Raw genomic sequence first — 26,802 nt, forward strand, 5'->3', positions numbered from 1 at the left:
CTAGACCTGGACTAGACCTGGACTAGACCTGGACTAGACCTGGTCTGGAGCGGTTTTATGGGGAGAGTCTTTGTAAACCTGAGACTTGGGGAGAACATTCAGACACACGTCTAAACCTCTGAGGATTAACTCCCATAGTGTCACAATAACATTTGTGCTCGTCTCCGTCTTGGTTTGAATCCGTCTAATCTGAACAGGTCGAGTGTTTTAAACCTGGACTCGCTTTAATCTCCGTGTTTATGCGGCGTTAGTCTCATAAACAGATTATAATCCAGACAATATCCTCGTCCCAAATCCAAAACCAACAAAAGGATTTACACAAACACCTTCAGACGACCAGATCACGACCTGATCCTCCAACCAGGACTGAACCAGGACTAAACCAGGACTGAACCAGGACTGAACCAGAAAGACTAAACACGATTACAAAAGACAAGTGTTCAAATGAAGAAAATACAAAATATGAAGTTCTTGGGACGACTGGCGGCACTGAATCTCTGTATCATTTGTTAATTGTTTTTCAAAATAAAACCAAAAATAAGAAAATAAAAAACATTTTTTTTTATTATTTGTCTCCAAAACCAAAATAAAAAAACAGTTAACAGACTGAACCAGGACTAAACCAGGTCTGGGACCAGACTGAGACTGGGACCAGGACTGAGACCAGGACTGAGCCTGGGACCAGACCAGGACTGAAAACAGTTTATTCCTGGTTGAGTCCTGGTTCAGACCTGGTTTAGTCCTGGTTTAGACCTTTTTTAGTCCTGGTTCAGTCCTGGTTTAGTCCTGGTTTATTTCTGGTTCAGTCCTGGTTTAGTCCGACATTGCAGTTTAAATCACAGAAATGGGTTTTGGAGACAAATAATGAAGAAAATCGCTGAAAATCTTTTGTTTGTTTGTTTGTTTTCTTATTTTTTATAGTTTTATTTTGAAAAACAAATGAACGAATGACACATGGATTATGTTTCAGTCTTAGATTCAGATTTCAGTCAAATGTAAATGTAAATGTGCTCTGAATAAAAAGTGAATAAAAAATAAAAATTTAATAAAACACAACTCAATATTTGTCTGAAACTGGTCTTGGATTTGTTCTGTGTGTGTGTTTTTGTGTGTGTGTTTTTGTGTGTGTGTGTCAGATACAGATACAGATGGAGAATGGGAATAATGGGAATAATAATTAGCGGGATAATCTCGTGAACATGTGTTTGGTGTTTACACGTCGGCGCTGATCCGCTCCACGGCGCCGCATCAAAACAACCGCCACCTCTGACCTCCAGCTGTAAAACGCTGGAGACAAATGTAGCGTGAAGAAGCGGCGAGCCGTGGAGACGATGCAAAACAAAAACAAATAAATATGATTATCTTTAGAATTATCTTTAGAATGATCCGCATCACTGTCATTTCCTTAAAGAGACCAGATTGTACTAATTTCTAATCTATTTCCTCGTCACAAAAACAAAAAACCTGCACGTTTAGGCTCAGCTCTTCTCTCAAATACTCTGTTCCATCTCATGATGTCATCATGTGGTAGTACAGGAAGTGCTCCACTGTGTTTTGAAACTCCACACACCTTCACTAGAATCATCTGATTAACTCAATTCACAATCACTACTGAACTATGACATCACAAAGTGGAACAGAGCGTTCAGAGATTTGGAGATGTGCACAGACTGGGGATGTAACAAAAAACAAAATATCGTGATATCGTATCGTCAAAAGTCTCACAATAATATCCTGGACCATCACAATTTATCGAATCACAAGTTTATTTGCAGAAATTCATAGTTATGGTGCAGCAACAGCTAAAAACACAGAGGGAACTACATTTCCCATGATCCTTTGCTCCATTTCAGTGCAGACAACAAGACGAAATAACAGCTCTAACACTTTAAAGTCTTAGTTCTATAAAATATCGCAATAAATATCGTATCGTGAGATGTATATCGTGAAAATATCGTACCATGAGATTTGGATTTTGTTACATCTCCAAAACAGACTAATAATAAAGGAAACAAAACAAAACTCCAGGTCTGTTTTTGAAGAGGAAACAACATTAGAACACGACATAAAGCTCACAAGTTTATTTAATATATTACTTTTACTTTTCAAAAATGTAATTGTTTAATTTACTGAGTTTTTGGCCACAGGTTTCTCCCACAGACTCCTACAGCTCTGCTCAAACACTCAGAGATACAAGACTACACTCATACTATAATACTCCCTACAACTGTACAACAACTCACCCTTATGGAACATATAATACTCCCTACAACTGTACAACAACTCACTCTTATGGAACATATAATACTCCCTACAACTGTACAACAACTCACCCTTATGTGACAGATAATACTCCCTACAACTGTACAACAACTCACTCTTATGGAACATATAATACTCCCTACAACTGTACAACAACTCACTTTTATGTGACAGATAATACTCCCTACAACTGTACAACAACTCACTCTTATGGAACATATAATACTCCCTACAACTGTACAGCAGCTCGCCCTTACGGAACAGATAATACTCCCTACAACTGTACAACAACTCGCCCTTATGGAACAGATAATACTCCCTACAACTGTACAACAACTCATGCTTATGTGACAGATAATACTCCCTACAACTGTACAACAACTCATGCTTATGTGACAGATAATACTCCCTACAACTGTACAACAACTCATGCTTATGTGACAGATAATACTCCCTACAACTGTACAACAACTCACTTTTACAACTGTGACAGATAATACTCCCTACAACTGTACAACAACTCATGCTTATGTGACAGATAATACTCCCTACAACTGTACAACAACTCACTTACTGTGTCAATTTCCTGTGACCTCTTGTTTAAAGCTGTGATTTTATTTTTTTATTTAATTTTTACTGTATATTTACATTTATATAATTATTTTTTGCTACTTATTTAGAATTTATTATTAACATTTATATATTTTTTATTCTTTGTTATTTTATTTTATTGTGATGTTTGAGCTGCAGTGTCCAAAAAAAAAAAAAAAGTCTATGTTTTGTTTGCATAAATAGATGAAGGTTGGACGGTGCATAAAACACAAGAATATTTTTTTATTTCTTTACAGACAATAGAAAATAAAAGTAGAATTGTTTTGGCTTGAACTGTGCCTGAGCTTGGATCGTTTCTGTGCAGTTTTATGACCTGTTATGTCATTTTACGCAATGTTTACTTTTACGTAAGCGCAGAGATTCTCCGAACGTCCAGACGGGGGCAGCACTGCTCCGTCTCCTGTAAATCCCTGTGTCCCTCTGACGCACTTGTGTTGGTCTTTCCCATGTTTTGAGCTCTCTGTTATTTCAGTGTGGTGCGTATTTGGCACAAAATTCCGCCGCTTTTACGCACGAAGCCTCTCTGCATTTGCATTGAAAACATCACTGATTTATTCGCGCGTAAAATGTCAAAAATGTCAAAAATCACAAAGGAATCCCCCTGTGTGATCAATATGTTTCTGCATTGCCACGTTTTCCATTTGGTGTTGGTGAAAAACGGTGCTGGCACGTGTCCAAATCGCGCGCAAAAACCGCACGTACAATGCAGTAACAGTGGAATACCCGAGGAGTAAAAATAGGGCACAACAGCGCTTGCATAACAACTGGGACGTCGTGGTTGTTTACATCTTTGGAGCATGCGGATTTTATCGACATGAGCTGCTTCCAATCTGTGTTTTTAGACGTGAATCAGCGAAAAACATTGATTACGTTCGGATAATGTCAAAGATTAAAAATAGATTATGTTTTAAAAAGCGATAGAGTTTAAAAACGTGCGTAATTTCTGGAAACAACGCGCCAGAAATGCTCAGATAAAGAGTTTAATTGGTGATTATACGTACTGTACCGCTGAATAGTTAATTGTTGTTTTTCAAAAAGGACATTGCCAATTTCGCTTTTACATGACAGGGCTGTTTGGGAACAATGGGCGGGACCGGAGCGGGTGCGCATTAGAAAACGAGCCAATGGGAGGCGTCGGAAGGGCTTGATTGACAGGCACGGCCCCTCCGGAACATCCCGCCCACCGATGACTCCGTGTTTTATTCTGTTTTTAGAGCAGCAGCATCACATGTTGTTTTCCTCACCTCCAGAGAAGATCCGAAGGCGTAGCGCGCGGACCAGGCGACCCGAGCCGAGCCCCGCGTCACCAGCGATGGATTAAGCAGCACCCGGGACCCGCTCTGGACTATTTTTTCGTGAGGATTTCTGCGGCGCGACGCGAGAGAATCGTGGGGGGATAACCGTGAGAAATGGCGAGTCCCCCTCCTACACCGACTGCGACGGGGGGACACCTGTTATCTAACGGTGGCGTTAAGAAGTACGGGTACCTCAGGAAGCAGAAGCACGGACACCGGCGCTTCTTCGTGCTCCAGGAGGCTACGGAGAGGAGCCCCGCGCGTCTGGAATACTACGAGAGCGAGAAGAAATGGAGGAACAAATCCGCGGCCAAGCGCTGCATAACTTTGGACTCGTGCCTGTGCGTAAACAAGCGCGCCGACGCCAAACACAAGCACCTCATCGCGCTCTACACCAAGGATGAGTATTTCGCCGTGGCCGCGGAGAACGAGCCCGAGCAGGAGAGCTGGTACCGCGTCCTGAGCGAGCTGATCGCCGAGGGGAAGGTCTACCACAGCCCCGCGTCCACCTCCTCCCTGGTCGGGTTCGAGGAGTCCAGCTATGGACCCGTTGCCCCCGCGAACGCCGCCTACAAGGAGGTTTGGCAGGTGAACCTCAAAGCGAAGGGACTGGGCCAAGTGAAGAACCTGGTGGGGGTTTATCGTCTGTGTTTGTCCGGTCGCACCATCAGCTTCGTCAAACTGAACTCGGAGACGCCCGCGGTGAGTCTGCAGCTCATGAACATACGGAGGTGCGGACACTCCGATAACTTCTTCTTCATCGAGGTGGGGCGGTCCGCGGTGACGGGCCCGGGGGAGTTCTGGATGCAGGCGGAGGACCTGGTGGTGGCGCAGAACATCCACGAGACCATCCTGGAGGCGATGAAGGCGATGAAGGAGCTGTCCGAGTTCCGTCCGCGGAGCAAGAGCCAGTCCGCGAGCACGAACCCGATCTCCGTCCCGACGCGACGCAACCTCAACAACCTCCCGCCGAGTCAGACCGGACTCGTGCGCCGGTCACGCACGGACAGCACGGCCGCGATGTCGCCGGGCCGGAAGTTCACGTCGTGCCGCGTGCGCACCGCCAGCGAAGGCGACGGGAGCATGACTCGGCCCGTGTCCATGTCCATCCCGATCACCGGAAGTCCCACGAGCCTCGGGAGTCACCTGATCCGCTCGCACACTCTGAGCAGCGGCCGCACGTGCAGGATACTGGAGACGAACCTGCACCACAGCCGCTCCACCTCCGGGTCCAGCTCGCCCCCCGCGGCGTCCAGTCCGCTCAGCTCGTCCCCGCGCGCCGCCACCACCGCGCTCTCCACTCCGGACAAAACGCGGCGGCCGTTCAGCTGCAGCGCGTCCATTTCCGGTTCCCTCAGCGACAACGGCTTCATGCTCTGCGACGACTTCAGCTCCAGCCCGAGCGAGGCGCGCTTCCTGCCGCTGATGCGAAGCGACACGCCCGACTCTCTGTGCAGCACACCGCCCTCTAGAGACGCGAGCGACCCCTGCGGGTACATGATCATGGAAGGGTCCAAATCCGCCGGAAGCATTGACAAATCTTACCGCAAGAGGACGCACTCCCTCACGACGCCGCGGCAGCAGAGGGTGGTCGCTCCTCTGTCCTCCGCATCTTTAGATGAGTACACTTTAATGCGGATGGGTCAGAATTCCCAATCCGCGTCTCCTAAAGTCTCTTATCCCGAAGATTACGGCGACATTGAAATCGGATCGTCCCGTAGTTCGAGCAGTAACTTGGCCGATGACGGTTACATGCCCATGACTCCAGGCGTCGCACAACAATCGCAAACTCCCAAAACCGACAGTTACGTCGTGATGAGCCCGATGTGCGTCTCTGCTCCCAAACAGATCGTGAATCCGAGAGTGCACCCCCAAATGGCGAGCGGCGGTAACTACAAGGCCAACTCTCCGTGCGGCAGTTCCCTCGAAGACAGCGGGTACATGCGCATGTACTGCGGCTCCAAGTCAAGCATGGACAGTCCCGATCGTCACAGCGAGTACATGAACATGTCTCCAGGAAACCCACCTCCGCTCCAAACTCCTCCCGACTATTTCATGAGCGAACCGGCGCGACCGACGCCGTACCAGGCGAACTCACTAACTCTGCCCGCGCGACTTCCGACGTCCACCAACGAAGACAATCAGTACGTCCTGATGAGCCCGCAGAACTCCCGGCAAAGAAACGGCGATTCCGACTACTATTCGGTGATGCAGCCGAGCCAGAACTCCCCGCTGACGCCCTCGCCGATTCGAAACGCCCGCCCCGACAGCGCCCCCTACCGAGGACGCATCGGAAGGCCCAACAGGCTGTCGCTGGACGCGGTGAGGACGCTCCCGAGCATGAACGAACACCCCAACAACGAACCGCGGAGTCCAGGAGAGTACATCAACATCGAGTTCAACCCGGCGCGTTTCTCCCCGCCGTCCACGGTCTCCACGGAGAGCCAGGCGTCCTCTTTAGGGTCCAACAGCGGCGGTCCGAACGATTACATGAACCTCGAGCTGAGCGTGAAGGAGGAGGCCGAGGAGCGCCAGGAGTTCGGAAATCCGACGCAGGAACGTCGAGACGAACCCAAGGGCGACTACCAGGAGATGAGCTTCGGGATGACCAGTTCACCCCCGCAGATGGTGCCACAAAACTTCGTCAGGTAAGAAAATGACATCAAATCAAATGACGATATATTTAAAGGTGCAATGTGGGACATTTTTGGTGGAGGGTCCGATACCTGCTTGTCTCCATGGAGATATTATTGCTTTGTAGGCCTGGGTATCGTTAAAAAGCTGCCGATACGATACTTATCTCGATATGGAGACCAGGATACGATACTTATTTCGATACACAGGCCACGATACGATACTTATCTCAATACCGAGACCACGATACGATACTTATCTCGATATGGAGACCACGATACGATACTTATCTCGATACACAGGCCACGATACGATACTTATCTCGATACACAGGCCACAATACGATACTTATCTCGATACACAGGCCACGATACGATACTTATCTCGATACACAAATCACGATACTTATCTCGATACACAGGCCACGATACGATACTTATCTCGATACACAGGCCACGATACGATACTTATCTCGATACACAGGACACGATACGATACTTATCTCGATACACAGGCCACGATACGATACTTATCTCGATACACAGGCCACGATACGATACTTATCTCGATACACAGGCCACGATACGATACTTATCTCGATACACAAATCACGATACTTATCTCGATACACAGGCCACGATACGATACTTATCTCGATACACAGGCCACGATACGATACTTATCTCGATACACAGGACACGATACGATACTTATCTCGATACACAGGACACGATACGATACTTATCTCGATACACAGGACACGATACGATACATACCTTGATACAGTGCACTTTCGATTCAATACGATATATTTAAAATCGATTCAATACGGTTCAATAAAAGATAAAGGCTAAATCGTGACGTGATACTAAAAGTCTTTGTTAAACCACTTTTTTTTTTACAAAGTTAATAAGGAAAACACACATTTTCATAAAAAAAAAACCTGTGAAAATGTCAAAAAGTGTCATGTAAACAAGTTTCCTTCCACTAAACAAGCAACAAAACAAAATAATTGAGTAAAATAAACCAAAAAATACTCTAAGTGGTGATATATCGATACAGCAGCCCACGATATCGGTACTGTACGATTATTGATATATTTCTTAGTCTATAATGTTCTGTGGTACGACATTAAACATATTTATCAAGCATTTTTTTCATTTTTCATTTTATTACTGGTGTTTCTGTTGCTCGAAAATACCAAAAACTCAATAATTCTGTCTGTGAATAGGTGAGACTCTCCACAGATCTGACCTGTAATGTAGCGCAAATGGGTTTAATCTATACTGCGGAACATTCTAGACCAAGCAATAACATTTCCATGGAGACAAAAATGTGGCGAAAATGACAAATGACACATCGAATCACAAGTTTATTCGTTTAAATTCATTGTTAAGATGCAGCAACAGCTAAAAAACTACATTTCCCATGATCCTTTGCTCTGTTTTGGTGCAAACTACAAGAAGAAATAACAGTTCTAACACTTTTAAGTCTTAGTTCTTTGGGTTAAGTCTTGTCAAGGCATTTCAATATCGCAATAAATATCGGTACAGTGAGATTTGGATATCGTTACATCCAGACATGAGACAATATATTTGACAAAAAATTTAACAAATATATAGTTTTCTTTCACACACATCCATTTATCGGGACAGATTCTTGGCAGCACCTAAATCGAGAGGAAAATTATAGCCTTCTCCTCGTTTGAAACCGAAAGCAATTTTAATTTGTTTTCTTGGCGTAAACAAAACAGACTTTTAATCGGTGCCATTGAACGCCGTAGTCAAATGTCTTCCTCCAAACCACAACGTCCGAGCTCCTCATGAACCAGAACCAAAACGAATGAATGAACCTCCAGTAAAACGTGGAGAATTTTAGAGCGCAGCCCTACTGACCCGGGTCTAAAACTGGAGTAAATCTTAAACTATTACAGCAGAAAATAAATAAATGACCTTATAAATGACAAGAATTACAACAACTTACCCTAAAAATAAAAAAAAACTAAACAAAACAGTGACACTTTCTAGTTCTAAAGATCAAATTTCCAGGTTCAGATCGAGTTTTTGACCTGGTTTAAGTTCAATTCTTGTGTATTTAACGTTACACAAAACAAAAACTCCTAAAATATTGGAAATTTTTCACTTAAACGAGTGAGTGTTTTTCCGTCTTTGTGCTGTAACGGCGCTCGCTCTGAGGTCAGACCCGGAGGTTATCTGATGCCGACTTACTCAACATGTTTTTGGTACACGGCGTCTTTGTTTTCTCATTTTATTGTTGCTTCATTCTCTGGAAACGGATTCTTCGCGCTGGAGCTGACTCATGAAAAACTCTTGAGGAAACTGCCACCCTCAAAGTTCAGCAGTTAAAGGAGATCAGTTACACTTTTTATAACTTTGATTCATGTTTATAAGGAAACTAAACATGCACATTATGGTTTAAAAAGTCAAATATGCAAAAACTATAAGCAATATTTGTGTTAAGATGATGCTGATTTTGTCATTGGTTGAGAGGCTCTGATACTAAAAGTTTTTATTAAACCACTAAGTTCATAAATTTTACTCAAAACAGTGAAAATCTCAACACAACTGTCGCTCTTACACAAATGAATTCAGTAAAATATACCGAAAAATACTCAATACAGCAGCCCACGATATCGATATTGTATCAGCACATTAAATGATTAAACGATTATCGATATTTTGATATTTTTTTTATACACACAGAGACTTTTATTACATTTTTAACTAAGTCAAACTCAAAAACTAAACCAGGACAGAGGCAGATTCATTTAGGACAAATATTGAACTAAAAACAGCTTTAAAAAAGTTGATATAAATTCAATACACTGATTTAAAGCATGTTATTTTAGGTTCTGTAAGTTAAGAAAATAAATAAATATATGTGCTTTTCACTTATGTAACAGGAGGATGGAAAGTTACTTGATATAAAAACTCACAAAATACTAAATTAACAAAATGTATATATCTAAATCCACTTATTTATTTATTGCTCATACTATTATTTCGTTGGCATCAATTTAAAGAGAACAACAACGACAAAAAATATCTGAAAATGAACATAAATACGTATTTCTAGGATTATTTGCCTCGTCTTTGCTGCATGAACAAAAAGGAACAGAAAGAAGATAAATTTTATAAACCCTGCACCGTTTATAGATCAAAAAATTAAACATTTCTTAAACAATCATTCCCCACCCCATAAACCCTAAAAATGTATATATCCAAATCTAAATCTAAGAATGTATATATGTAAATGTAAATCTAATAATGTACATATCGTTTCTTTATGTACAGATTTTTCCGTGTGCTTATGTAGAAACTGTAGTGTGTGATGATAACAGTGTGTGTGTCCACGTGGACGTGTGAAAGTACAAGACAATCCTGTTTGTGACAACGACCCCGAGCTGAGTAACTGTGTCTGTGTAATGAATCGAATTTTGATCCCAGTTTTAGTTTGTGTGTCAAACGATTTCCAAACTCATATAATCGAGTTGAAACAATTTAAAGCTTAACAATATTACAATCATAACAGTATATTTTATTTATTTTATGTTTTATACATCGCAAAACTGCCTTAAGGTTCAGATTTGTAGCCTGAATTTATTTTCAGTTTGAAAGTTTTGCATAAATGATCAATAACAAAGAGAGATGCTGAATAAATGCAAAAAATAATCATTTGAATAATCGTGATAATGATTTTTTCCATAATTGAGCAGCTCTAACTACTACAACTACTACTACTACTACTACTACTACTACTACTACTACTACTACTACTACTACTACTACTACTACTACTACTACTACTACTACTACTACTACTACTACTACTACTACTACTACAACTACTACTACTACTACTACTACTACTACTACTACTACTACTACTACTACTACTACTACTACTACTACTACTACTACTACTACTACTACTACTACTACTACTACTACTACTACTACAACTACTACTACTACTACTACTACTACTACTACTACTACTACTACTAATACTACTACTACTACTACTACTACTACTACTACTACTACTACTACTAATACTACTACTACTACTACTACTACTACTACTACTACTACTACTACTACTACTACTACTACTACTACTACTACTACTACTACTACTACTACTACTACTACTACTACTACTACTACTACTACTACTACTACTACTACTACTACTACTACTACTACTACTACTACTACTACTACTACTACTACTACTACTACACTACTACTACTACACTACTACTAACTACTACTACTACTACTACTACTACACACTACTACTACTACTACTACTACTACTACTACTACTACTACTACTACTACTACTACTACTACTACTACTACTACTACTACTACTACTACTACTACTACTACTACTACTACTGACTACTACAACTACTACTACAACTACTACTACTACTACTACTACACTACTACTACTACTACTACTACAACTACTACTACAACTACTAACTACTACAACTACAACTACTACTACTACAACTACAACTACTACTACTACAACTACTACTACTACTACAACTACTACTACTACTACTACTACTACTACTACTACTACTACTACAACAACTACTACTACTGCGTTCTTATACCACTTCTTCTGATACCCTTAAGTTAAATTACATTCTAAGCACGTTAAGCAGTATTTTAAAGTTGCACTGTGTAACCTTTCTGTAAGAGTCCATCATCTGCTCGTCTCCATGGAGATGTTATTATGTTATTGCTGTGCCTGGAATTTTCCACTGTGTGGCATTAAACCCGTGTGTCTCGGGCAGGGACAGTGTGTACTGTACTGTGACACACCTGCATGGAAACACAGGACGTTAAAGCCACAGTTGGGAACTTTCTCCATGAGGATAGATCAGTGTAATTCCATCGTGTGGAGGTAAAAAACAGCAGGAGGAGGCAGAGGAAGAGTCAGGTTTGGTTTGTGGAGATTTAAGGCTGTTAGAGTAAAGACGTGTGTTTTTATATGTTTATCAACGCTATAAAACTATTACTTTATTTCTGTCACGCATTTTATAAACACGACAGTTTCCAAAGTGCTGCACAGACAAATTTAAACAATAAAAAACAGTAAATCATAGGGATGTAACAATAACTATAATATCGTGATGTCGTATCGTCGAAGTTCTCTCAATAATATCGTGGACCATCACAATATATTGAATCACAAAAGTCTCTTTGCTTAAATGAAGAGTTATGATGCAGCAAAAGTGAGAGGGAACTACATTTCCCATGATCCTTTGCTCCATTTCAGTGCAGACGACAAGAAGAAATAACAGTTCTAACACTTTTAACTCTTAGTTCTTTGGATTAAGTTTTGTCAAGACATTTTAAGAGGAAAAAGTAGAATATTAACAGTTTTAGCCTCCAGAAAATATCACAATAAATCTGGCACTGTGAGATGTTTATCATGAAAATATCGTACTGAGAGATTTGGATATTGTGACATCTCTAATCTCTATCGCAATAAATATCTTCCCGTGAGGTTCATACCGTGACGATATCGTATCATGAGACTTGGATATCATTACACCTCTAGTAAATGATATTTAAAAACAAATAAAAACTGTTAAAATGCGTGAAGTAGGGATATAACGATATCCAAATCTCTCAGTACGATATTATCACGATATACAGCTCACGGTGCGATATTTATTGTGATATTTAGGAGAGGTTAATATGACGTTTTTGCTTTTAAAATACCTTGACAAGATTTTGGTGTGAATTATTTCCATCATAATCCCAAGAATTCAAGTAAAAACATATTTCTTCATGTTGTCTGCGCTGAAATGAATCATGGGAAATGTAGTTCTCGATGTTGATAAACTGTTACTTCTATAAAACCATGAATTTAAGCGAAGAAATTTGTAATTCGATTTGTTGTAACAGTCCACGATCACGATTACCATATTTCGGTTATTGTTAAAGCTAAAAATCATAAAACAATGAATAAATAAATAAATAAAAGACAGAGGAGCAAACAACTCACGTGGTGTTAAAATCCTATCGCTTATACCTATAAAAAATTTTTTTTTTATTTTTGTTTTTGAACTTTAGCTTTTATTATTACTATTACAATTGCTATTATTATTATTTTATTTTATTTTATTTATTTATTATAATTTTTTTTTGTTCTATGTTTTTTTTTTCTTATTTTTTGGAGAAAAAAAAATAGCATAAATATGATGTTTGATATATATACTCTGTAAAGTGCTACCGAAATGTATAAATAAAATTGTAAAAAAAAAAAAAAATCCTGTCGCTTAAAATTTTTTTTTTCGTTAACAGTTTGTATTTCTCTTCCCCAGTGGCCGCCTGCCGCTCGCTCCTCCCCTCACCGCCCCGCGCGACGAGCACCAGGTCGGCGTCTTCCACCTGGACCCGACCCCGGACCCGGACCGCTCGGCCAAGGTGATCCGCGCCAACCCCACGGGCCGCCGCCGCCACAGCTCCGAGACCTTCTCCTCCACCGCCACCGTCACGCCCGTGCCGCCCTCCTTCGCCCAGAAAACGCCCCCCAAGCGTCACAGCTCCGTGGAAAACCTCTCGTCCCGGTCCAGCGACGGGTCCGACGAGGAGGCGAGCACCGGCAGCCCCGCGGTCCAGAAGAGCGGCGCGGCGAGGGCGGACTACGCGGCCGGACTCAACTACCTGGCTCTGCTGGAGGGGAAGCAGGAGGAGATGGTCGGGTTTAAGGCGGCGCACAGCTGCAAAGGTGTCGTGAACGGACTGCACGCCTCGCCCTACGTCTGTCTGGGCTTCAAAGAGACCGCCACCACTGCAAAAGGTCAGACACCAAGGTTTTTAAACAAGTTATGAAAGTATTTTTTGTAGAAAGTACTACTCAAGTAAAAGTACCAGCTGGAGGTTCATGATTTACACTTGGAAATCCTGGTTTAGTCCTGGTTTTGTGCTGGTCCTTTCCTGATTTTACAGTCTTGTTGTGGTCCTTCATTTGTGGTTAAGTTCTGGTTAAGACCTGGTTTAGAGCCGGCTTAGTACTTTTTCAGGCCTGGTTTAGTCCTGGTTTAGTCCTGGTTTTAGACCTGGTTTAGATCTAGTTTAGACCTGGTTTAGTCCTGGTTTAGCCCTGGTTTTAGTCTTGGTTTTGGCATGTTTTAATCCTGGTTTAGTCCAGGTTTAGCCCTGGTTTTAGACCTGGTTTAGATCTAGTTTAGACCTGGTTTAGTCCTGGTTTAGCCCTGGTTTTAGTCTTGGTTTTGGCATGTTTTAATCCTGGTTTAGTCCTGGTTTAGCCCTGGTTTTAGACCTGTTTTAGACCTGGTTTAGATCTAGTTTAGACCTGGTTTAGTCCTGGTTTAGCCCTGGTTTTGAGCTGCTCTTTTCTTGATTTTACAGTCTTGTTGTGGTCCTTCATTTGTGGTCTAGTTCTGGTTAAGACCTGGTTTAGTTCTGAGTTCCTCCTGGTCTGTGTCTGGTTTTACAGTCTCAGATTAGTACTCATTAAGTTGTGGTTTAGTTCTGGCTAAGACCTGGTTTAGAGCTGGCTCAGTCCTTTTTCAGGCCTGGTTTATTCCTGGTTTTAGCTCTGGTTTAGTCCTGGTTCAGACTGGGTTTAGTCTTGGTTTTGGCCCTGGATTAGTCCCGGTTCAATCCTGGTTTAGTTGCAGTTCAGTCCTGGTTTAGTCCTGGTTTAGTCCTGGTTTTGACCTGTTTTAGCTCTGGATTAGTCTTAGTTTTAGCCCTGGTTCAGTTTGGGTTTAGTCCTGGTTTTGGCCTCTTTCAGCCCTGGTTTAGTCCTGGTTTTTAGTCTTGGTTTTGGCCTGTTTTAGTCTGGGTTTAGTCCTGGTTTTGGCCCTTGTTTAGTCCTGGTTCAATCTAGATTTAGTCCTGGATTTTGTCTCTTTTAGCCCTAGTTTAGTCCTGGTTCAGTCCTGGTTTTATCTTGTTTTCGTCGATATTTAGTCCTTCAGGTCGTTCCAAAGTGCATTCATCGGTTTCCTCTGTTCTTCGACGGTTCTGGAGAATTATTTGCGGATCTATTTTTAGTTTAGATGTTTAGTGGGAATGGCCCCGGTCGGTTCACATCTGGGAGACTCCGGCGCTTCCATGGGAGAAGCGTTTTTTTCCCAGAAGAAGCGGAGGAGGAGGAGGAGGAGGAGGAGGCTCTGAAACGTGACTGAGGCCGAGCTCGAGTAAACAAGTGTGTGTGTGCGTGTGTGTGTGTGTGTGTGTGCACACTACACACACACACACACGCACACACACCGCCCACGCCACGACAACCACACACTCACCACGCTCTCCATGCATGAATGAACCACCGACACACGAACCATTCACAAAGACAACCAGGACTAAACCAGGACTAAACCAGGACTAAACCAGGACTAAAACCAGGACTAAACCAGGACTAAACCAGGACTAAACCAAGGACTAAAGCAGGACTCAACCAGGACTAAACCAAGGACTAAACCAGCACTAAACCAGGACTGAACCTGGACTGAACCAGAACTCAACCCAGGACTAAACCAGGACTAAATCAGGACTAAAACAAGGACTAAAACAAGGACTAAACCACCACTAAAGTAGGATTAAACCAGAACTGAACAAGGACTAAAACCAGGACTAAACCAGGACTGAACCAGGGACTAAACCTGGACTAAAACCAGGACTAAACCAGGACTGAACTAGGACTAAACGAGGACTAAACCAGAAGTTAAAAAAGACAAAATCAAGACTAAACTAAAGACAAATTAAACCAGGACTATAGCTTCAGCCGAAGAATAAACTGGAACTAAACCAGGACTAAACCAGAGCCCGAGACCTAGAACCAAAACCAAACCAGATCTGAAGACCTGATATTTGAACTCGCAGATTCTTTATTTACTCAAACTAATAATTAACAACATAACTCCTAAAAACGAGCCTGAACTTTGCTTTTTTTTTTTTTTTCGGGGCATATTTGGAGTTTTTTAGTTTATTTAAGCCGATGGCCTCGTTCCAGCTGAAGCGTGTCTCTGCACAAACACCTCGCTTCTTATTTTGAAACGGAAACCCGAGTCCTCTGTCCTGGCCCGGCGCTACGTGCTGACCCGACAGCGGCTCTGCGGATCTGCCGCCGCTGTAAACATGTTGTTCTGAGATGTTGCTAACGCGGCAGGAATGTGTTTTCCACTCCGGGCCCTGGGCATTTCCGCTTTTCCCTTTTTTCTGTTCCTTTTTTTTTTTCTGTTGTTTTTTCTCTCGCCTCAGTTGGCATGGGGAAGTGCGGCACGTCTCTGTCACTGAGTAAACCCGGATTATTGGATTATTCCCACAGAAAACAAAAACACGGCCAAGTTTTTCCACACTCGCAGAAAAGAACAAAAATATAAACGGCTAATTTAAAACTCGGAGAGGATTATTTTAGACGAGATGTTTTTGTTTAAACTAATGAAAGGTTTTTAAATATTTGTGGATAATTCTGATCATTACTACACAGTTAATACTGCTACTGCTACTGCTACTGCTAAATTTGAAAAAATAAAATAAAATCTAAACAAATTTCCTCCACATTTAGTCCTGTTTTAGTCCTGGTTGAGTCCTGGTTTAGACCTGGTTTAGTCGCAGGTTAGTCCTGGTTCAGTTTTTAGTTGAGTCCTGGTTTAGTCCCTGGTTTAGTCCTGGTTTAGTTCTTTTCCACAGACTCAGAGTTCAAAACAAGCAGCAGGTGGAGCGTCATGCATTCCTCTCATGTTTCTCATTCACGACCGAGTTTAAACGGCGCTGACGCTCGGCCCCCGGGGCACAACACGCATCACAGATCACCACGGATCACAACAAATCATCACCACAAATCGCCACACATCACCAGGAATCATCACAAATCATCACAGATCACAACAAATCACCACCACAGTTCAACACAAATCGCCACACATCACCAGGAATCATCACAAATCATCACAGATCACAACAGACCATCACAACTCGTCACAACTCATCACAAATCACCATGGATCACAACAAATCATCACAGATCAACACAAATCATCACAGATCACCACGGATCACAACAAATCACCACCACAGTTCAACACAAATCACCACACATCACCAGGAATCATCACAGATCACCATAGATCACAACAGACCATCACAACTCATCACAAATCACCATAAATCATCACAAATCATCAAAGATCACAACAGATCATCACAAATCACCATAAATCACAACAAACCATCACTCCAAATCATCACCACAGATCACCAGGAATCACCACAGATCACAAATCGCAACAGATGATCACGAATGACAAATTATGAATCACAAATCACCAAAGATCAATAAAGATCACCACAGATCACCAGAAATCACCACAGATCACCAAGAATCCCCATGAATCACAAATCATGAATCACAGATCACCAATCTGTGGAGTCGACCTTTGGTTTAGACCTAAATGAAAATATCACTGCCCCAAAAAATGAGGAAATATTGTTGTGATTCGTCTGACTGTAATTTGGACTCGTGCACTGGTTCAGAAAGTGAAATAGAAACTTTCAACAGCTGTGGAAATGACCTAGAAAACCCAAACACACACACACACACACACACACACACACACACACACACATACTGGAAACAAGTAACAGTAGTAGTAGTAACAGTAGTAGTAGTAGTAGTAGTAGTAGTCCCTTGATTGGAGCAAAGTATATAAAGTATTGCACTGAAATGGCTTAATTTTATGATTCTGTTTTGTTTTTCTTTTATTCATTTGGGGGAATTTGTGGATGTTTTGATGGAGTGAATGAGAGGAGAGAGAGGAGGAGGAAGAGGAGGAGGAGGAGGAGGAGGAGGAGGAGGAGGAGGAGGAGAGGGGCACGTGCAGAGCTGTCGTCTGATTGGTTGTTGTCGTGAGCAGTGGACGGTGGAACGTGCTGTTGTTGTTGTGAAGGAAGCTAAAGCTAAAGCAGGAGCACAGTTAGTCCTGGTTTAGACCTGGTTTAATTCTGGTTTAGTCCTGGTTTTAGAACTGGTTTGATTCTAGTTTAGTCCTGATTTGAATTTGAGTTTAGTCCAGGTTTAATCCTTGGTTGTTTTGATGTTTTAGTCCTGCTTTAGTCCTGGTTTAATTCTGGTTTAGTCCTGGTTTTGAACCCTGGTTTAGTCCAGGTTTAGTCCTTGGTTGTTTAGATGCTTTAGTCTTGCTTTAGACCTGGTTTAATTCTGGATTAGTCCTGGTTTTGGACCCCAGTTTAGTCCTAATTTAGTCATTAAATGTTAAGATGTGGCTGAGTCCTGGTTTAGACCCGGTTTAGTCCTTGGTTGTTTAGATGCTTTAGTCCCATTTTAGACCTCGTTTAATTCTGGTTTAGTCCTGGTTTGGATGCAGTTTAGTCCCTGATTTCTTCTGGACGAGTTTAAAATCTGAACTTTGAACAGAATCCTCTATAATATAAATAAAACAGAAATCTCAAATGGAATCACAATCACAAAACTTTGTCAAAAAAGTCAGATTTTAGACCCAAACACGTTGAGGTCTGTGGCACCGTCGTTTATCGAGATCTGATTTTCGTTCCGTTTCGTTTCCCGTGATTCCTCGTGTGAGTGTTTGTGTGTTTTGTGTGTGTGTGTGTGTGTGGTGCTGCACCTGGCCCGGGCTCTGACCCAGTTCTTTGTCTGAGCGACGGATGTTCTGTTCCAAACCGGGATTAGACCTGAGCTGTCTGTCACCGCGGTAACACCCTGTCCACCTGATCAATGCGGACGCTTTTATTACACAATTCCACCTCGATAGACTCGTGTGTTCGTCTGTGTGTGTGTGTCTGTGTGTGTGTGGCACTTTTAATAACATCACTACATTCAAATCTGCCGTCCTTTCTCGAGCTGGTTTCATTCATTCATTGCCGATACGATACAAACCTCGATACAGCGAGTTTACGATTTGATAAAAATAAAAAAAATCGTGTCTGTGTAATTCTAAAAGTCTTTGTTAAATCACATCACGCAAATTTCACGACAGTTTTAATCATCAAAACAGTGAAAATGTCAAATGTGTTGCCTAAACGAGTTTCCTTAATCCATGTGTCGTTCATTTATTAGTTTTTTAAAAGAAAACCAAAAATAAGAAAATGAAAAAACAACGACTTTCTTCAGTATTTGTCTCGAAAACTAAAATGAAAAAACAGAAAATGGCCGTTTCGCATTTATGGACTGAACCGGAGACTAAACCAGGACTAAACCAGGACTAAACCAGGACTTAACCAGGACTTAACCAGGACTTAACCAGGACTAAACCTAAACCAGGACTAAACCAGGACTAAACCAGGACTGAGTGTCGGGATGGGCCTGGAGGTGCGCCCGTGTAGACTGTCAGGTGATCAGGACTGAGACCAGGAACAGACCGGGACTGAGACCAAGACTTGAGACCAAGACTTGAGACCAAGACTTGAGACCAAGACTTGAGACCAAGACTTGAGACCTGACCAAACTGGGACTAAGACCATTACTAAGGCTGGGACTAAGACCGGTTTAGTCCTGGTTCACTCCTGGTTTAGTCTCTGGTTCAGTCCTGTTTTAGTCTCTGGTTCAGTCCTGGTTTAGTCCTGTTTTAGTCCTGGTTCAGTCCTGGTTTAGTCCTGGTTTAGTCCTGGTTTAGTCCTGGTTTAGTCCTGAGTCCTGGTTCAGTCCTGGTTCAGTCCTGGTTTAGTCCTAGTCCTGTTTTAGTCCTGGTTCAGTCCTGGTTTGGTCCTGGTTTTAGTCCTGGTTCAGTCCTGTTTTAGTCCTGGTTCAGTTCGTATAATATTCTAATACACAGACAGGCCCTTTAGGTACAACTATCGTATATCTTTGAGTTGTAAGTGTCAGTGTTCTGAAGTGCTGCTCGTGTACTGCAGTGTGTTGAAGTACTACTGCAGTGTGGTTGTTGTTGTTGTTGTTTTGTAGTAGTTGTGTTTGTTTTTGTGCGTGCGTTTGGTGTGTAGTACAGTTTAAAGTGTGTTACTGGATCCTGGGTTCATAACTGACTCTTGTGTCACAGTTTCCAGTGAAGTGGATAAACTAGGACAAACTCACTCGACTCTCCACTCTTTCTCCTTTTTCTCTCTCCTCTCTCTTCCCCTTCTCTCTACTCATCATTCAGAATTCCTCATTCAGAAAAAATAAGATTAATAGTAGTAGTAGTAGCAGTAATAGGAGCGGTAGTAGTATTTGTAGTAGTAATAGGAGTAGTAGCTGGAGTAGTAGTAGTAGTAGTTGTCGTACTGCAACATTCTTCAGTTAAAGTTATAATAGAAGTATTTATAATGATAGTAATCCTTATAAAATATGTAGTAAGAGTTGTAGTAATTCTAGTAGTAGTAGTAGTAGTAGTAGTAGTAGTAAAGCTTTGAGTAGTAGTAGTAGTGGTACTGCATCATTCCTCAGTTAAAGTAATAATATGTATAATGATAAAAAATAAAATATGTAGTAGTAGCAGTAATAGTAGTAGTAGTAGTAGTAGTAGCCAAAGCAGTAGTAGTAGTAGTAAAGCTTTGAGTAGTAGTAGTAGTGGTACTGCAACATTCCTCAGTTAAAGTAATAATATGTATAATGATAAAAAATAAAATATGTAGTAGTAGTAGTATTAATAGTAGCAGTAGTAGTAACCGAAGTAGCAGCAGCAGCGGGTGGCGGCGGCGGCGGCAGCAGCAGCAGCAGCAGCAGCAGCAGCAGCAGCAGCAGCAGCAGCAGCAGCAGCAGCAGTAGCAGCAGTAGCAGTAGTAGAAGGAGGACTTTGTAGTGGTACTGCAACATTCTTCCGTTAAAGTCATAATATGTATAATGATAAAAAATAAAATATGTAGTAGTAGTAGTAGGAGTAGCAGCAGCAGCAGCAGCAGCAGTAGTAGTAGAAGGAGGACTTTGTAGTGGTACTGCAACATTCTTCCGTTAAAGTCATAATAGTAGTATTTATAATGACACTAATCCTTATAAAATATGCAGTAACAGTAGTCTTAATAGCAGCAGTAGTAGTAGTAACCGAAGCAGTAGCAATACCAGTAGTAGTAGTAAGGCTTTGAGTAGTAGTAGTGGTACTGCAACATTCCTCCGTTAAATTTGTCAATAATAGTATTTATAATTATAGTAATCCTTGTCAAATATGTAGTAACAGTAGTAGTAGCCGTAGTAGTAGTTGTAGTTGGAGGAAGGCTTTGAGTAGTAGTAGTAGTAGTAGTAGTAGTAGTAGGAGTGGTACTGCAACATTCCTCAGTTAAATCCTCAATAATAGTATTTATAATGACAGTAATCCTTGTATAATATGCAGTCACAGTAGCAGTAATTATAGTAGCATGTAGTAGTAGTAGTAGTATTGGTTTTTGAATTAGTAGTATTTGTAGTAGTAGTAGTCGTCACAGTGTAATTGTATGGTGCATTTAAATATGACATGACCTCCGTTCCTCTATAGACCTAATCCGTATTTCTGTGTATCCTGTGTATTTCTGTGTATTATTGTGTGTATTTGTGTATTTTATTGTGTATTTTACTACATTAGAGACAGAGGTTTGTTTAAATGTGTGTGAGCACTGCACTCTGTCTCTTTCCTGGAAACGTCTAATTCCATAAATCCTCTCTCTCTCTGCTCGCAGCCATCGCCCCTCCTCCACTTTTACTACTACTACTACTATTACTACTACTACTACTACTGCTACTGCTACTACTGCATCCTGTATCACTACCACTACTACTACTACCATTCTAAAATATACATACACTACACAGCCTACATCACTACTACTAATATTACTCTTAACTACTACAACTACCAACCAAAATACACTTTTACTACAATTACTACTACTAGTACTGCATCCTGTATCACTACTAGTACTACTACAACTATTGCTACACATTCAACATCACTTCCACTTAAACTACTATTACAACTGCTAAAAATACAGTAATGAAAAAGTACAAATGTGTTCTACTTACACTTCTTACTGCAACAACAAGTACTACTACTACAAATACTACTACTATTACTACTACTACTATTGCAATTAAAATATAATAAGACGTACTTTATCTGTAGTATTTGGACAAACATTGCAAATTGTGTGACTTTAGTATTTTATTCTGACCATATTATAATATCACTAAGTACAAACATGCAGTATTCTTTAAATATCTTTGTACTTTTACTACTACTACTACTACTACTACTACTACTACTACTACTACTACTACTACTACTGCTGCTACTACTGCTACTACATGAATTAAATTGTTTACATCTTATAATTACTGCAAAAAATCACTACTACTTCTACTGTTATTACTACAACTACTAGCCAATCACATTTAGTAATAGCATAAGATTTCTACTACTACTACTACTACTACTACTACTACTACTACTACTACTACTACTACTACTACTTCATTCATGTTCAAATGTCAACGCGGCGTCCATGTTTGCTTCTTTACGCTCAGATCCTGGAGGAGAGGAGAGGGAAGAGGGGGGTGTGTGTGTGTTTTTAATTACATAATCTGTGTAACCGAGGGGGGGCGGGGTCTGCCTTCTGTTGCTAAGGACGACATCGTGTGCAGGGATAAACGTGATGTCATCATTTCAAAAGCAGGAACAGGAACAGGACTGACCATATATGTACTTTTCAAAATTTAATAACCGGCTATTTTTGGACAAGAGCTAAAGAGAGAGAGAGGGATGAAGAGGAGGAGAAATAGTATTAGTAGTAGTAATGATACTACATATTTTACAAGGATTACTAACAGTAGCAGTAATTTTAGCAGCTGCAGCAGCAGTAGTAGTAGTAGTAGCAGTAGCAGTAGCAGTAGTAGCAGTAGTAGCAGTAGTAGCAGTAGTAGTACAAGGAGTAGAAGTAGTAGATGCTTTAATAATAATACTCTGTGAAAAGTATGTAGTAACAGTAGTAATTGTAGTAGTAGCAGTAGTAGCAGTAGTAGTAGTGGTGGTGGTACTGCAACATTCAAACTCAATTAAAGTTGTAGTAGTAGTAGTATTTATAATGATAGTAATCCTTGTAAAATATGCAGTAACAGTAGTACTAATTGTAGCAGCTCTGACAGTAGTTGTAGTAGTAGTAGTAACAGCAGTTGGAGGAGGACTTTGAGTAGTATCAGTGGTACTGCAGTAGTTGTAGTAGTTGTGTTTTAATGTATTTCTTATTCAATTATTTCTTAAAGTACTTTGAATTACTTTATGTACGAACTGTGGTGTACAAATAAACCTGCCTTGCCTAGTAGTAGTAGTAGTAGTAGTAGTAGTAGTAGTAGTAGTAGTAGTAGTAGTAGTAGTAGTAGTAGTACCATAACAAAGGCTTTAAAAGTTCATATTTTTTCGTTCTGTCTGTTGTTGTTTTTTTTCTTTTTTCTTGTTTAAATGTTTCTGTATTTGACTCATGTGTCGTTGTGTTTTTTGTGTTTCAGATTGAAGACGGACGGACGCGTCTCGCCTCTTCGGTCTTTCCAAACTAAACTGCTGCTCTTCTTCGGTTCAGACTCTGGACTTTCTGGGTTTTTGTGGTTCTGTATTTGAGGCTCCGATCTGAACCACGTCCCCCCCCTCCCTCCTCAAAGACTGCTGGACCGAGCCTATGCACCTCCCCTCTCACTTCTCCACACGGTACCTGAATATTTAAAGACTTTAGACGACAAAAAACAAAACAAAAAAACAACGGTACACTGAAAATAAATAAATATAACAGTTATTTATTTTTGAAAATCGAATGTTGGATATTCCAGTTGCCTTAATGTTGATAATATGTTTTCTATGTTTTGGAAATCTGGATGTTCTATTGAGGCTGCTGCAGTATTGAGTCGTTTTTTGTAACTAATTTATTTTTGCTCATAGAAAAACGTCTATTTTAAATGCACGTGTGCACTGCGAACCTCAACACTCCCAGTTTTCAAAATAAAAGTCTGAAAGGTTAAAGGGCCAATATTACGCTCTTCTCGAGTGTGTTCTAAAGTCGTTTCCTCGACGTAAACAACCCTGGAGTCGTGTTTTTTTGTTTCATTCGCACAAAAAACTGCAGATTTAAGCTGAGGTGAAAGAATCAGTGTGTCGTTTGTTCATTTGTTTTTCAAAATAAAACCAAAAATAAGAAAATGAAAAAACGATTTTCTTCATTATTTGTCTCCAAAACCAAAATGAAAAAAAACAGATAATGATTTGTTTTTTCAGTTTTTTGATTTTGTGTTTAAATGAAAAATGGAAAAAACGGATAATGGACTAAACTAGAACTAAAACAAGACTAAACCAGGACTAAACCAGGACTGAACCTGGACTAAACCAGAACTAATCCAGGACTAAACTAGGACTGAACCTGGACTAAACTGTTTTCAGTCCTGGTCTGGTCCCAGTCTCAGTCCCGGTCTCAGTCCCAGTCTCAATCCTGGTCCTCTTCCCGGTCTCAGTCCTGGTCTCAGCTTTGGTCCTGGTCCCAGTCTGGTCCCGATTTGGTTCCAGTCTCAGTCCCGGTCTCAATCCTGGTCCTCTTCCCGGTCTCAGTCCTGGTCTCAGCTTTGGTCCTGGTCCCGGTCTGGTCCCGGTCTCAGTTCTGGTCTGGATCCGGTCTGGTCCCAAACTCAGTCCTGGTCTGGTCCTGGTCTAAGTCCTGGTCTCAGTCCCGTTCTGGTTCCGGACCTGTTTTAGTCATGTTTTAGTCCTGGTTCAGTCCTGGTTCAGTCTGTTACCTGTTTTTTCATTTTGGTTGTGGAGACAAATAATGAAGAAAATGTTTGTTTTTTCATTTTCTTATTTTTGGTTTTATTTTAAAAAACGACTGAATGAACGACACACAGATTTACAAGGAGCTGTGAACTTGAAAACTCCCCCTTTGTGACATCACAAGGTGGACCAGAGCATTTGGAGGTTTGAAGAGAATATTAAAGTGTTACTCAAACTTTTGTGAATGAAACAAAACAAAAAAAGAGTAAATTCTGTGTAATATCGGACCTTTTAATCGAATTTTGGACTGATTTTGTGAAAGGAAAATGGTACATAGAAATTTCAGTTTGGAGACAAAGGGGTGAAGCCAGAAATTATTATTATTATGATGACATTTTGGCTATTTTTTTGTGTAATATTTGCACACACAAAAAAGAAGAAAATGATGGTACAATGTAGGTACAAGGTAAAGCAAAAACAACGGTACAGAAGACTCTTAAAATAAATAAATTATATTAAAAAAAAAAAAAGATCTACAAAGACTCAAATCTGATTCCAATGACTGAAATCTGATCAAAATGTTGAGTTATTTTTTTTATCTTATCCAAGAAATTTCTGCCTTGAATTGTAATTTTTAAATATTCTATTCTATTTTTAATTCTCGTTTCTTACGTAAAACACCTGAACAGTATTTTTGTTAATTATTTGGATTTGTAAAGTTAAAAAATTGAAATTTAAATAGAAAATTACGTCAAGTTATTTTGTGTGAAATAATAAATACATAGATTTTAGAGTAAGCATTTATACATAATATTTAAAATAATTTCCCCATTTTTAAAAATGTACTGGTTAATATTTGTAACGCTACCAAAAGTTAAATTTCTTTTTTTTATATTTTTTTCTTTAATCTCCAACTTAGATAACGCCCACCAAAAATTCACCAAAATTCAAATATTTTTTATAATAATAACCTATTTTCCCTAACAAATGCCACTTGTAATTAAATATTCGCACTTATAATTACAGCTAATTTCCTTCTGGCCCCTCCCCCTTTTATGTTAATTAGAGTTTCGTAGGATTTTTTCACTCGTCTCTGAATGTATTTGCGTCTCCAGAGATACTACACATATTTGATGCTGTCTATTTATCTGTCGTGTATATTTTGTACATAAGGAAAGAATTTAAGAATTATCAAAAAGTCTATTACATTTTGGCTACGATTTATAAGAATACTTTTGCTTTGGGGATGAATATTCTGCATTGCTTTTTCCTTCATGTGAAATGTAAAAGTCTATAATAATATGTCTATTTTTATTAAGCTAGCGATCTCTGCCTTTACCTGACTTTCGCCGTATGCAATAGAGACAACGGAGAGTTTACAAACAGGAAACCAAATTATAACGTAAATTTAAATATATATATATATATTCTGCTCCACGTGCTTTTGGATGTTTTGTTTTTGGAGTTTGGGTGGGTTCGGTGGGTCGGGGTTTCGGTGCGACTTGAATGTGCGGTCTTCCACTGTACATAGAGATTTATCTAAAGTTGTGTCAGAGACGGCCTGAGCTCGTCCAGTATTTGTCTGTAATTATTATGATAGAAATCTAAATAAATGAATTTATTTAAACAAGTACAAACGTCTCTCAGTCTCTGTTTTTAGTCAATATTTACCACATCTTATAATATTATGCATCTTATGTTGGGTTAGAGTTTTTAGAGCTCTGTGTGTGTATTTTAAAGTTGTGTATGTGTATTTTAGAATTATGTCAGTTGTGTGTATTTTAGAGTTGTGTGTGTGTGTTTTAGAGTTGTGTGTGTGTATTTTAGAGTTGTATGTGTGTGTATTTTAGAGTTGTGTTTGTGTATTTTAGAGCTGTGTGTGTGTATATTAGAGTTGTGTGTATCTGTATTTTAGAGTTGTGTGTGTATTTCAGAGTTGTGTTTGTGTATTTTAGAGCTGTGTGTGTATTAGAGTTGTGTATCTATATTTTAGAGTTGTGTGTGTATTTTAGAGCTGTGTGTGTGTGCATTTTAGAGTTGTGTGTGTATTTTAGAGTGTGTGTATATTTTAGAGTTGCGTGTGTGTATTTTACAGTTTTGTCAGTTGCGTGTGTGTATGTATTTTAGAGTTATATGTGTGTGTTTTCGACTTGTGCATGTGTATTTTAGAGTTGTATGTGTGTATGTATTTTAGAGTTGTATGTGTCTGTTTTAGAGTTCTGTCAGTTGTGTGTGTGTGTTTTTACAGTTGTGTGTGTGTGTATTTTACAGTTGTGTGTGTGTTTA

The 26,802-nt window shown here is 40.3% G+C and overlaps 1 protein-coding gene across 1 annotated transcript; it reads left to right on the plus strand.

Annotated features, from left to right (window-relative positions):
- Positions 1–4,070: 4,070 nt before the first annotated feature.
- Positions 4,071–26,153, plus strand: LOC110165987 (insulin receptor substrate 2-like). Its single transcript, XM_020931186.2, has 3 exons — positions 4,071–6,817; positions 13,183–13,661; positions 23,274–26,153. The coding sequence occupies exons 1-3, from the start codon at positions 4,284–4,286 to the stop codon at positions 23,276–23,278; spliced, it is 3,018 nt and encodes a 1,005-aa protein (XP_020786845.2). The 5' UTR covers positions 4,071–4,283; the 3' UTR covers positions 23,279–26,153.
- Positions 26,154–26,802: the final 649 nt, after the last annotated feature.

Source organism: Boleophthalmus pectinirostris, unplaced genomic scaffold, assembly GCF_026225935.1.
Source record: "Boleophthalmus pectinirostris isolate CB_2022bp ecotype Guang Dong unplaced genomic scaffold, ASM2622593v1 HiC_scaffold_11, whole genome shotgun sequence".
Lineage (NCBI taxonomy): Eukaryota > Metazoa > Chordata > Actinopteri > Gobiiformes > Gobiidae > Boleophthalmus > Boleophthalmus pectinirostris.